This window comes from Geotrypetes seraphini, chromosome 5, assembly GCF_902459505.1.
Source record: "Geotrypetes seraphini chromosome 5, aGeoSer1.1, whole genome shotgun sequence".
Classification (NCBI taxonomy): domain Eukaryota; kingdom Metazoa; phylum Chordata; class Amphibia; order Gymnophiona; family Dermophiidae; genus Geotrypetes; species Geotrypetes seraphini.
In genome coordinates this window covers 14,133,240-14,146,982 of record NC_047088.1, presented here as the reverse complement: position 1 = coordinate 14,146,982, position 13,743 = coordinate 14,133,240, and the positions used below count along the sequence as shown (strand labels likewise).

At 46.0% G+C, this 13,743-nt stretch overlaps 1 protein-coding gene across 5 annotated transcripts in view; it reads left to right on the top strand.

Annotated features, from left to right (window-relative positions):
• LOC117361011 (ligand of Numb protein X 2-like) overlaps window positions 1-13,743 on the top strand; it is a 91,928-nt gene that overhangs the window by 44,633 nt on the left and 33,552 nt on the right. For all 5 annotated transcript variants that reach the window (XM_033945769.1, XM_033945771.1, XM_033945772.1 and 2 more), the window contains one exon: window positions 8,704-9,173. In XM_033945769.1, the coding sequence (XP_033801660.1) occupies window positions 8,785-9,173 (389 nt within the window). In that variant the 5' untranslated portion in view covers window positions 8,704-8,784. The remainder of the gene's footprint in view (window positions 1-8,703; window positions 9,174-13,743) is intronic.

Genomic DNA, 13,743 nt, shown 5'->3' with positions numbered 1-13,743 from the left:
ACAGACACAGACCGTGCAAGTCTGCCCAGTAACTGGCCTAGTTCAATATTTAATATTATTTTCTGATTCTAAATCTTCTGTGTTCATCCCACGCTTCTTTGAACTCAGTCACAGTTTTACTCTCCTCCACCTATCTCGGGAGCGCATTCCAGGCATCCACCACCCTCTCCGTAAAGTAGAATTTCCTAACATTGCCCCTGAATCTACCACCCCTCAACCTCAAATTATGTCCTCTGGTTTTACCATTTTCCTTTCTCTGGAAAAGATTTTGTTCTACATTAATACCCTTTAAGTATTTGAACGTCTGAATCATATCTCCCCTGTCTCTCCTTTCCTCTAGAGTATACATATTCAGGGCTTCCAGTCTCTCCTCATACGTCTTCTGGCGCAAGCCTCCTATCATTTTCGTCGCCCTCCTCTGGACCGCCTCAAATCTTCTTACGTCTTTCGCCAGATACGGTCTCCAAAACTGAACACAATACTCCAAGTGGGGCCTCACCAGTGACCTGTACAGGGGCATCAACACCTTCTTCCTTCTACTGACTACGCCTCTCTTTATACAGCCCAGAATCCTTCTGGCAGCAGCCACTGCCTTGTCACACTGTTTTTTCGCCTTTAAATCTTCGGACACTATCACCCCAAGGTCCCTCTCCCCGTCCGTGCATATCAGCTTCTCTCCTCCCAGCATATACGGTTCCTTCCTATTATTAATGCCCAAATGCATTACTCTGCATTTCTTTGCATTGAATTTTAGTTGCCAGGCATTAGACCATTCCTCTAACTTTTGCAGATCCTTTTTCATATTCTCCACTCCCTCTTCGGTGTCTACTCTGTTACAAATCTTGGTATCATCTGCAAAAAGGCACACTTTTCCTTCTAACCCTTCAGTAATGTCACTTACATACATATTGAACAGGATTGGCCCCAGCACCGAACCCTGAGGGACTCCACTAGTCACCTTTTCTTCCTTCGAGCAACTTCCATTAACCACCACCCTCTGGCGTCTGTCCGACAGCCAGTTTCTGACCCAGTTCACCACTTTAGGTCCTAACTTCAGCCCTTCAAGTTTGTTCAACAGCCTCCTATGAGGAACTGTATCAAAGGCTTTGCTGAAATGGATCTTGAAGGCTAAGCAGACACATTTAAAGAGGACTCTGGAGTATACTGGGAGCCAGTGAAGCTTGGAGAGGAGTGGGGAGATGTGATCGAACTTGCCTTTTGCAAAAATAAGCTTAGCCGCAGCGTTCTGAATTAGCTGAAGTCTATGGAGGTTTTTCTTAGTTAGACTTATATAGATGGAATTGCAGTAGTCCAGTCTAGAGAGGATGGTGGATTGAACGAGGACGGCGAAGTGGGAATGATGAAAGCAGGGTCTCGCTTTCCTCAACATATGAAGGCTAAAGAAGCATTTTTTTTACCAAAGAGTTGAGGTGATCATTGAAGGAGAGAGAGGAGGCTGACGATGCCTAGGATTTTGCTTGAAAACTCAAGCTGAAGAGTGGGGCTGGAAGGTAGTGGGATGGAGGTGGGTAAATGATCTAATGTTGGGCCGAGCCAAAGTAGTTTTGTTTTGGACTCATTCAGTTTCATTTGTACAGATTGGGCCCAGTCTAGTACATAAGGCTAGTCTTATGTTCTTATGTAACATGTACTCATGCAGAATACTAGTGCTTTTGTGGGTCAGGAGCTACTGCCGTTTATGTGTGTAGCTTACCGAATACTGTTGGTTACACCCCCTTCCCCCCATCGCATTTATGTGATCGCAGTTACACCAAGTTATAATTGTATGCTATAATGAATTTTATTTATTTATTAATTTAATTTATTAATTTACTTTGTTTTCTAGCCCGTTGTCTCCAAAGAGCTCAGAATGGGTAATTTCACTTGGGAGCCTATCTGGATTCCTTACCTCCTAGAGGTCGTAGCTGCCTTTTGAATTCTCTTGCCTAGCTTTGCTAGTGTTGCATGCGCTTACTCCTGTGGTCAGTCACTGCCTACTCTCCTTTGTTTTTTTGGGGGGATGGGGGATCCCCCCTGATGTAGCCCGAGGGCCACAAGAGTACGGGCCTTTGGATCTGGGAGACTTTTTGGTTGTCTTTTGTATATTTTCTGGAGGGAGACTCCCCCGGGAGGGGGGGGATGTTGTTTTGGGAGTTTGGGGGGTTGGGAAGGGTGGGGGGTGTCAGGGGGATGGGTTTGCTTCATTGGATGTTTCTGAAAATTGTGTATTGTTGGATGTTGGATGTCCTTTGCTCTTGTATCTTTTTTGATCTTTTGTATTTTTCAAATTCACAATAAAAAAGATTTGAACATAATATACATAATTTCTGTACAAGTTTATGATACAAGCTTTTATCCTAACTTGATACATGCTAGGGGCTAATTATGATACAGTTTACTGGTTACAATTTGCTACGATTGTCCTTACGATGCAAGGCTTCCAGTACAAGTTATACCCAATTTGACACACGGAAAGTTTCACTGTACGATACACGTTATTCTTAGGCGACAGATACTGGTTCTGGTACCAATATACATTTCTTTGTACTCCATCGGTCAAGGGCAGGGGTTTAGGTGAAGAGGTATGTTTTTATTGCTTTTCTAAAGCTGAGGAGTCCTTCAAGGGATCTGATCTTCGGGGGCAGTTGATTCCAGTGACTCGGTATGAAGTGGGAGTAGGACCGTTGCTTTGCGGTTTGCAGTTGAGGCGTATTTCATCCCGGGTGCGGAGGGACTATGCTTTGTCATCGCATAGGCTAGCTCCATGTCATGCAAGGATTTGAACGCTAGCATCAGGCCCTTGAAGACACAACGTTTGGCTACGGGCAGCCAGTGAGCTGTGAGTGGGCATCCAGGTGCCATTATAGCATGAGGTAAGATTTGCATGCAATTGAGGCAGTGCATGAAGATCTATCTTACGCTTATTCATTGTGGTTATCCTGAAAACCTGATGGGACTAGGTGTCCCTGAGGACTGGATTGGAAATGGCTGCATTATAGAATGAGCTGTTAGCATGCAGTGCCACTTATAGAATTGCCCCTTGGTGCTTATCTGAGACTCTTCTCTCCCTGCCATTATAGCATGAGGTAAGCACATATGCACAAGTGTGCATATGTGCATGACCACCCTGCTGGTGGCTGCACAGAGATGGAGTTAAATTTTAACCTTCTGGGAAAGAGTCGGGTTTTTAAGTATTGTCTTTCACCTTCACTTTGCCGCTGTCCTGTTGTCCTCAGCATATCCTGCTGGAATTTGAGCCTCGAGGCACATGACTTAGTGAAATACACCGGAACTATTGCTAGATTGATTTATTTATATGTACTACCTTTCTGAATCCAAAGTTATTCCCAAGGTGATGTATAGAATAAAACATATGCTTTATTTCTTTGGGTAATGTTTTGTAAATATGGATCACTGCTCTCCTACCGCATCGCCTCCTTAAACTACAGCAACCTTGAGGAATAAGAAAGTGTTCAGCCTTTTCCCCAAAGTCAAATGGTTCTGTTCTCTCCGCTGTGCTTTTCAACAAATGCTGGCTGTGGAGACGCCCCAGTGTTCAAAGTCTGCCCGCATCGCCCTGTGACACCTGTGAACTTTGCAGGGGTTTGTTTGAACATTCGGTAGCTTACATCAGCGTCTTTCTCTGTAATTTGTTTCCTTGGCGTCCGGTGACTTGTTTCATTCATCTTTCTACATATTTGCAATAGTGACAGCAAAGTGACAGCAAAGCTTAGACCTAGACCTTGTTACCAAAGACACCCAAGATCTGCTTCCTCCCTCCACAAGCTTCATGAATCAGCTGACTTAATTGTGCCTAAGTAATAATAACAACTTTATTCTTTTATACCGCCATAACCAAAAGTCCTAGGCGGTTTATACTAAAAAGAACTGAACAATCAACGAAATACAATAATACAGTAAAAAAAAAAAACTTATCAAACAAAGTGGTCTTAATTTCTGAAAACAGCTATAGGATAACATAGCTTGCTGGATAGATTGTTGCCTACCAGCTTGAAATGCTAGGTCTTATATCGATACCCATTAATTTTTGGATAAGCAAATAAGTAGAAGTTTCTAGTTTCTCTTGATGGTCTATGCCAGTGTTCTTCAACCACCGGTCCATGGACCAGTGCCGGTCCACAGAAATTTCCTGCCGGTCCACAGGGCCAGCACGTGCATCAGGCCCAAAACAGTGTTCTTCAACCGCCAGTCCACAGTGCGATCGATGTGGCATTATCTTCGAGCCAGCTCCCTCTTCCTAACTGATTCAGTGCACAAAACCATGGGCAGTGGCTCCTACGGGCATCCTGCACCTGAACCAGAAGCCTTCTCTCTGACGTTGCAACGTCAGAGGGAAGGCTTCCAGATGAGGCACGGGACGTGCAAGATGCAATTAGTACTATTATGGGGGTGAGGTCTGGGGTGGAGATTGGGTAGAGATGGGCGGGGTCTGGCCCACGACTTAGCCCAGTGTTCTTCAACCGCCGATCCACGGACCGATGCCGGTCCACAGAATAATTCTTTTATTTCTGCCGGTCCATAGGTGTAAAAAGGTTGAAAAACACTGGTCTATGCAACACAAAATGAGGAAAAAAGTAGAATAAGTTCAAACAATTTTTTATTGATGATAGAACAATACAACCATATAAGCAGATGAAAAATACAGAGCAGAAACTAGTACGGGAACCAAGATCTTCAGAGTGACAAAAAGCCATATCATCAAATTGCATAACATAATCATCCCAATAGTTCCCATCCCCCAAGAGCAAAAAGAAAACCCCATCCTAGACTACTCCCTTACCTCTCCCCCACAGCAACCAATAAAACGATGACAAAAGAGAAGTAGCCAAGGCCCTGGTTCCATAAAGACCCCCAGCCTTAGAAGAGAGGAAAAGAACACCAGACTAAGAAAAAGAAAAAAAAGGGAAGGAAATTGCCACCTCTTCCATGGCAACAGGCCAGAACAGTGGTCTCAAACTCAAACCCTTTGCAGGGCCATATTTTGGATCTGTGTAGGTACTTGGAGGGCCTTAGAAAAAATAATGAATGTCTTATTAAAGAAATGACAATTTTGCAAGAGGCAAAACTCTTTATAAATCTTTTTTTTCGGCTAAGTCTTAATAATAATATTGTCATTTATAGCTAAAGAGACATATGATCAAGAAACTTTTATTTTACTTTTATGATTATGATAAACATACCGAGGGCCTCAAACTAGTACCTGGTGGGCCGCATGTGGCCCCCGGGCCGCGAGTTTGAGACCACTGGGCCAGAAAGACCGTTCACCCCCGGGGCAAAGGGACACTGATCAACCGTCAGATCCTCAAGTATCAAAAAGAATTAAGCTTTATGGGGCAGAGAATAGTTATATGGCCCCCAGAGTAAAAAAAAAAAAATAATATTTCTGTTTAAAGGAAGTCCACATCTGTTCCCTTTCCATTAACATGAGAGCATGCAGACGATTCCGCCAAGCCCAAAAGGAAGGAGGGGGGAGGGGGGGTTCACGCCTGTAAGATTGTCTTCTTAGCCAATACCCTGCCTAAGTAGAATAAAATGAGCGAAGTGCCTTTCAATTTGTGTTCATGATGATGAAATGGGGTCGAGGAGGAATGCCGCAGGCTAGTTTTGGGCTACTATCGCATGACATTTGCATTTTTACCTATTTAGGATAAAGGGGGTGGGACTCATTGTTTATAGTAGCGTAGGGAAAGGGGAGACATGATTGAGACATTTAAGTACATCACGGGATGTGTCGAGGTGGAAGATGATATCTTTCTTCTCAAAGGACCCTCGACCACAAGGGGACATCCGCTCAAACTCAGGGGAGGGAAGTTTCGTGGAGACGCCAGGAAGTACTTCTTCACGGAAAGAGTGATTGAGCATTGGAACAAGCTTCCAGTGCAGGTGATTGAGGCCAGCAGCATTCCAGACTTTAAGAATAAATGGGATACCTATGTGGGTTCCCTACAAGGGTCAAGTCAAGGAATAGGGTTGCTAGGGTATAGACTTGAAGGAGCGGGTCAGTAGAGTGGCTGTATGATTAAGGGGGTCAGTAGACTTAAAGGGGTGGGTCAATAGAGTGGGCAGACTTGATGGGCTATAGCCCTTATCTGCCGTCTATGTTTCTAAAAAAAAATCTCACAATAAAATAATACAGTATAATCCCATTATAACAGACTCGCTTATAACAGAATATCGTCTATAGCAGACTAGGTGCGCTGGTCCCGGCCATATGCCTTTATGAACATGCAGAAAATCACAGCATATAACGGACTTTTGCATATAATGGACAACCAATTTGGTCCCCAGAGCCGCTTTTAGCTTTAGTTTTATTTGGCTATAATGGACATGCAGACTCCGCCTACAAAGTGTGTGGCGTGCCGGTGATATAGTATCAAAATGCAGCCCAGAAGAAAATGACAGATTATTTTTCTTTCCAATACAGTACGACATAATGCTTTAGAACATCTTTTAGTGTTCTGATTTTGCAATCATTTCGTGCCATACCAATATTTTGCTGAGTTTTGTTATTGATGTTGCTGATATGATTGTGCAGGGACTGTTGTTCATTGATTGCACATTGTTTAAAGTTGACCTATACAAAGTTTTTTTTAAAAAAATGCAACTTTGGATATAACAGACTGTTTTTCCAGGTCCTTTGAAGTCTGTTATAACAGGATTATAATGTAAACTTAATATACTGCTTTTTCTGTGTGGTTACATATTTTAGACAGGTACTTATTTTGTAATGTGATGTTAAGTGACTTGCCCTGAGAGTTTCAAGGAGCTATAGTGGGAATTGAACTCACAACCTCAGGGTGCTGAGACAGTTCTTCTAACTATTAGGCCACTCCTCCATGACTGAGCTACTCCGAATATTGTTTCATAGCTCATTATGTGGTTATGATTGTAATTTAGATAAAGCTGAAATCCTCATTGAGCCTCTTTCTTGCTATAATGGAGGCGATGCTTAGATTTTGAATATCCAGTTCTTTAGTGATCAAGAAAGAGAAGATAAGTACCAGTTTTTGGGAGCCAGCAAACAACTATTACTCTGCCCAACATGCAAAACAGTTCCACTACAGCACTATACAGTAGTATGCCCTAAATTCAGCTTCTTTTAAGATATATCTTAGAAATCCTTCCGTCTAAAGTTACCGTATTTTCTCGCATATAACGCGCGCGTTATACGTGGTTTTTACGTACCACGCACACCCTTGCGCGGTATACACGTGAGCGCGTTGTACAAAATTTTTTTTACATAGTTCCCCCCCACGTCTGATTCACACAAACACACCCCCGCAGGACCGCTCGCACCCCCACCCCAAAGGACCGCTCGCACGCACCCGCGCCCCCACCCTGAGGCACATGGGCTCAACCCGACCATGTGCCCAAGGCCCCGCCCCCAGGAGGGACCTAAGGCTCCCGTGCCTATTCTGATTGGCCCAGGCGCCTTAGGCCCCACCAGTAGGCGGAGCTTTGGAACGGATGGGCCAATCCGGCCTCATTCCGTCGTTGGCTGCCTGCCGGACAGGCGGGTTTGGCTCCCGTCTGTCCGGCCAACTATACAAAGGTACGGGGAAGGGGGGTGGGGGTTTCGTGGGGGTCAGACAGGGGGGTCGCGGGTCGGCTGGGGGGGCGGTCGTTGGGGGGAGGGGGGTTTGCGTCGAGGGCAGGAGGGCCTGGGATCCCTCCTGCCCGTAATGTAGTGCGGGGTGGGGGTAGGGGGTCGCCGTGGCCAGGAGGGTTTGGGCTCCCTCCTGGCCCGAACAACTAGCCGGGGGGGGGGGGGGGGGGGGTCGCAAGAGCCAGGAGGACTTGGGCTCCCTACTGGCCCGATATTGTCGGGGAGTTGGGGAGTCGGCGGGGCAAGAGGGCTTGGGCTCCCTTTTGCCCCGATCGTGTCGGGGAGTCGGGGGGGGCAAGAGGGCTTGAGCTCCCTCTTGCCCCGATCGTGTCGGGGGTGCCGCTGTTGGCTGGGGCAAGAGGGCTTGAGCTCCCTCTTGCCCCGATCGTGTCAGGGGTGCCGCGGTTGGCTGGGGCAAGAGGGCTTGAGCTCCCTCTTGCCCCGATCGTGTCGGGGAGTCGGGACCGCTAAGAGGAAGCAGCAGGACACCGGTAGGAGCTTCTACATGATGGGGGGGTCGAGAGGCTTTGGGGGTGCGAGCGGTCCTTCAGGGTGGGGGTGCGGGTGGGAGTGCGTGCGAGCGGTCCTTCGGGGTGGGGGTGCAGGTGCGTGCGAGCGGTCCTTCGGGGTGGGGGTGCGAGCGGTCCTGGGGGGGGGTGAATCGGACGTCGGGGGGGGGGCATCAGGCTTTCAGGGTGGGGACAGGACTTCAAGGGGGAGAGGAGAGTCGGGCGGGCGAAAGGAGAGTCGGGGTGGCCAGAGGAGAGTCGGGGCGGGCGAAAGGAGAGTCAGGCGGCGACGGGAGAGTCGGGCAGCATGCGCGGTATACGGGTGTGCGCGGTATATAAAAATTTCTGTACATAAATTTGTGTTTTTTGCGCGCTATACCCGTGTGCGCGTTTTACACGGGTGCGCGTTATCTATGTGAAAATACGGTAATTTCGACTCTAACAGGCAGGTTTTTACGTATTTCATTCTCACTTTTGGGATAGAGGACCCTGCATTGACTTTAACTTTGTGATGTAATTCTGGAGTATTAAAGATCATGCGGTATATATTTTATTTTTTTCTTGCAGGACAGCACCATGCTGGTGATATCCCAACTGCAAACTAAAAATTTGTATTCCCTGACCTGAAACCCACAGACCTGGCTTATAATGGCAGACACAGAGCCACAAGAGCAAGAAGTTAAAATGCATGAACTTTGTCCGGAGTGTGGCCAGCCTCACTTGGTGCTCGAGAACCACATTTACGATTTTCAGGATGAGGTGGACGATGAGCTCGTATGCCACATCTGTCTTCAGCCTTTGCTGCAGCCTATGGACACCCCTTGTGGGCACACGTACTGTTACAAGTGCCTGGAGAACTTTCTACAGGAGCGGGACTTCTGTCCTATGGACCGGAAAAAGCTCTGCTTTCAGCACTGCAGGAAGTCAAGCCTCTTGGTGAGGAACCTGCTGGATAAGCTAGCAGTGGATTGTCCGTTCCAGCCGGAATGCCAGCAGAGCATGCAGAGGTGTGAGCTGGAGGCTCACCTACGCCACAGGTGCAAGCTTTTTTTTGTAAACTCTGGGAATGATAAGTAGATATAGGGGCTCATTTTCAAAGCACTTAGACCAGTGTCCAGCAAACTTTCTCTAGTCGCGGCACACTAAAGGTAGTGTCCGTGGCTTGAGGCACCCAGAAGTGTGCGGACGTTGCCTTGATGATGTCATACACATGCGTGATATCATCACATCAATGTCCGCACAACATCACATTGACATGCCCTTCAGATGGGCCCTTGGGGGGGAGTGGCCAGCAGGGAAGGGACTGGAGAGAAGGAGAGGCACTGGCCCCGGCTGATTGCATACAGGATGTGCCTCTCACCATAAGAGACATGTCGTGTAGGCAGTCAGCCGGCGCCTCTCCTCCTCCCCAGTGTGCCGCGGCACACCTGAAATCTCAGGAGACGCACAGTTTGCGATGCACTGACTTAGACACACAAAAGTACCATTGGTTTCTGTGGTACTTTGTTTTTCTGAGTGCTTTGTAAATGAGCCCCACAATCCCTATGCATTTCTGTGAGGAAAACATATATATGTCCAGCCCTGTATTATAAATTTTGTCTGAAAACATTTTTTAGCTAAGCATGCATAGTAGCACATTTGAGAGAGGCCAAGGTATTCGTGAGATGACAGGCATGTTATGTCTCCTGCAGGAAAGTATCTCCATTTAATTAATAGTATTAGAGTCTGTCTCAGGATAAGAGTAAGGCCTGGATATTGGCATACAGGCTTCACATCTTTCCAGTGGCTGCACAAACATTTATTTATTTATTGTAATAAGTACTATCAAAGAATTTTGAAGTAAGTAATATGGGAAATTCATCTAGATCGATATTTTCTTGAAACCCAGTGGAACCTCCAACCCCTCCAGCATCCCCATTGTTAAGGTTGACCAAGTTTAACAATATATGTGGGTGGGCTCACTGGTAGAGCGGCTGCCTCTGCACCCAGAGTTTGTGAGATCAAATCCCAGTGCTGATGCTTGTGACCCTGGGCAAGTCTCTTAATCCTCCAGTGCCCACCGCTTTGAATGTCAGCTTTGAAATGCCAAAGCAACAAAAAGGTGGTATACAAGCCCTCATTCCCCCATAAGCCTAAGGAGAGTGTGGCGTAGTGGTTAGAGCAAGGGTAGGGAACTCCGGTCCTCGAGAGCCGTATTCCAGTCGGGTTTTCAGGATTTCCCCAATGAATATGCATGAGATCTGTTTGCATGCACTGCTTTCAATGCATATTCATTGGGGAAATCCTGAAAACCCGACTGGAATACGGCTCTCGAGGACTGGAGTTCCCTACCCCTGGGTTAGAGCTATATCCTCAGCACCCCTGAGGTTGTGGGTTCAAACCCCAGCGCTGCTCCTTGTGACCCTGGGCAAGTCATTTAATCCTCCACTGCCCCAGGTATATTAGATTGTGAGCCAAGCAGGTCAGACAAGGAAAATGCTTGAAGTACCTGTATGTAAAAAGTACAAAACGATGGTATACAAGTCCTAATTAGGTCTAAAATATTAGCATTATTTTTTTTACTTAATTGTTGGGGGTGGTGCATCTCTAAGAGGTGGTAAGGGCCCTTGGAGAGGGTGATGGCTTCCTGTTTACAGTACCTGGGCTTCTTGTCAATTTACCGAAGGCAGCTGGGTTACGTTGTGTGAAACAGGAAGGTGAGTTGGGTATAAGATAATAGGTTGTTGTGTTGGTGAATAAACTCCATTGTATGTAAAATTTCCACAGCAGCATTTTTTTGAATAACCTTTGTCCCTGGTTAATGACCACTATGCCGCATAGCATACAGAAAGCATTATCATAGCAGGCAATAGAACATTTGTCCCTTGTGCACTAAAATTTGACATTTTGCAGCCTTGGAATTCTGTCAAGTGTGGGTGCGGTCACTGGCTCCAGATCTCGCTCTGGCTCTGGCTCTTGTACTGCCCAGTTTTTCTCGATTCTCACAGCTATAGAGTGTCACAGCGCTGTAGCTGCCCAAGCTCGTAAGAGGCCAAACTTCAGCTCAGGACTTCACTTATGCCGGCCTTTTTGGGGGAAGTTAACCGCGACCCAGGGATGTTTTCCAGCAGATCCTGTGTCACACAAGCATGTGTCTCATGAGATTGTAAATGTCCCTCTCCTCCCTGCAAAGCACTTTTTTCTTCATTTCACAATGGCTGGTAGGAGAGGCAGATGAGAATGGTTTATTCAGAAGTTTCTGAGATTATTAACAAATAATAAATAAATGCAAAGTTAATGAAACAATAGACCAGTGGTTCTTAACCTTGTTGGAGGTACTGAACCCCACCAGTTTCATATGTGTGTTCACCGAACCCTTCTTTATTGGAAAAATAAAATATGATTTTTACAAATTCAAAACATAGGTATACAGTCAGGGAAAAAATAATATCAATTTTGAAAACAAAAAAGTTCTCCTATATTTTGAATAATAATAACATAATAATTAAATTTACTGCAAATCAGTGTGACTTCTGCTGTTGCCTCTCATAGACCAGTTCAGAAATGCGCGGCTTTACCTTGGCAAGTGCCACTCTCATGTCATTTTCACAACAAAGTCTGTTCCTTTTCTTCGTTTTTATGTCCAGCATCCTCGAAAAAGATTGAGTCGGAGGTGTGTTTTGACCTCCGCCGAACCCGCGAGACTGACTCACCGAACCCCTGGGGTTCGGTCGAACCCAGGTTAAGAACCACTGCAATAGACCAACCCCCCCCCCCCCAACCCATTAAAGAAATTACCCACTAATCGCTTGAACGGGGAAGATAGAAATAAGAATATAAACTGCAAAAAAATAGTCTTTGTAATACAAAGCAGGTGTTCAGACTCTCCAAGTACACGGGGTCAGTACATGTGAATTATATAGAACAGATGAGAGAATTTAAGGAAAAGGTTGCCCCAACTGCAAGAACATGGGATTTTAACCAACATTTTTTCCTTCAAAACTAGATGCTCTTAACGCTAGGAAAACTTGTAACTTTTACTCCAAAAAAGAGATATAGTTTAAAAATAATGAGTTTTGCATACATATCTTTTTTTATTTATTTATTTAAAGTATTTTTATACCGCTTACAGCCTAAGTTGTTTTGCATTAATGTACTTGAGCATTTTCCCAATCTGTCCTGGCAGGCTCACAGTCTGTCTCATGCAGCGTTTCTCAACTCGGTCCTGGAGTACCCCCTTGCCAGTCAGGCTTTCAGGATATCCACAATGAATATGCATAAACTTGATTTGCATACACTGCCTCTATTATATGCAAATTTCTTTCATGCATATTCATTGTCCTGAAAACCTGACTGGCAAGGGGGGTACTCCAGGACCGAGTTGAGAAACACTGGTCTAATGTACCTGGGGCAGTGGAGCATTAAGTGACTTGTCCAGGTTACAAGGAGTAGTGCAGGGTTTGAACCCACAACCTCAGGGTGCTGAGGCTGTAGTTCTAACCACTGCGCCACACTCGCCTTCCGGGTGTTACTGATAGCAACGACCAACAGGACGTTTTAACATTCAACCTGAAGCTGCATAAAGTTGCAGACTGACTAGGGGACCATAGGCTGAAACTTAACCCAGATAAATCTAAAGACCTCTTGCTCATCTGTAGGCACTTCCTGTCCTTGTGTATCCCTGTCACTACAGCTGCCTTTTCTGTGTCCTTCCATGATTCCATAAAGCTACTGGGGTGGTCCAATGCCTGGACTTTCGCCATCAGGTTTTGGGTATATTTAAATCCTGCTTCTACAAGTTAAGAACAATTTTCTCAGTCAGGACCGTAACCCGGATGCACTAAAATCATTGTTAAAATCCTATGGGTCACTGTGAGTCTGACCAGTTGTCTAATTTGACAATGGCAATAGGTGGTCATCGCATGCAAATGAGAATTGCAGAGTTCTGCTGTAATCCCATCCAATCAGTTGTTGGAAAAGTGACTGATGCATGCGCAGAGCCAGCAGGGGAAACCTATGTCCAACATTTTCCCTCCCTTCCACCATATGCAGGATTTCTCTCTTTAACTCTTCTCTCCCTTCCCTTCCTCCACTCTTAACAATTCTTCCTCTCTCCCCCCATGTGCACCATCTTTCTTCCCCTCCTCCTTGTGCAACAGCACCCCACCTACTTTCCCACCATGAGACCTGACATACCTCCAAGGCCTCCTAAAGCACCAGCGGTGGTGGACAGTTTAGCAGCAGCATCACTCTGAACAGGATACTTGTGGCCTGCCCTGCTAGGGCTTCCCTGTGCCATGTCATCAGTGACAGAGCAGCCTGTTCAGAGCGATGCCACTACTGACCGGCCACCGCTTCTGCAACACTCTGAAAACGAAATCCAACCTTACACAAAACTAAAGATAAGAGAGTCTATCTCGTGGTTTCTTTGCAGAGACTGAAAGAACCCAACAAAAACAAGTCAATATCCAACCCCTCCAGCCCCTCCCACCCTCCCAAGCACTCCAGTGTCAAAAATTCAAAAGAGCACTTTGGGCTCCTTAGGACAAGCTATCCCAAACAGGAGCCCAAATAGCCTGGAATTTTCTCCAACGACCAGAGCCACAATGCTTAACATCCAAATATTCA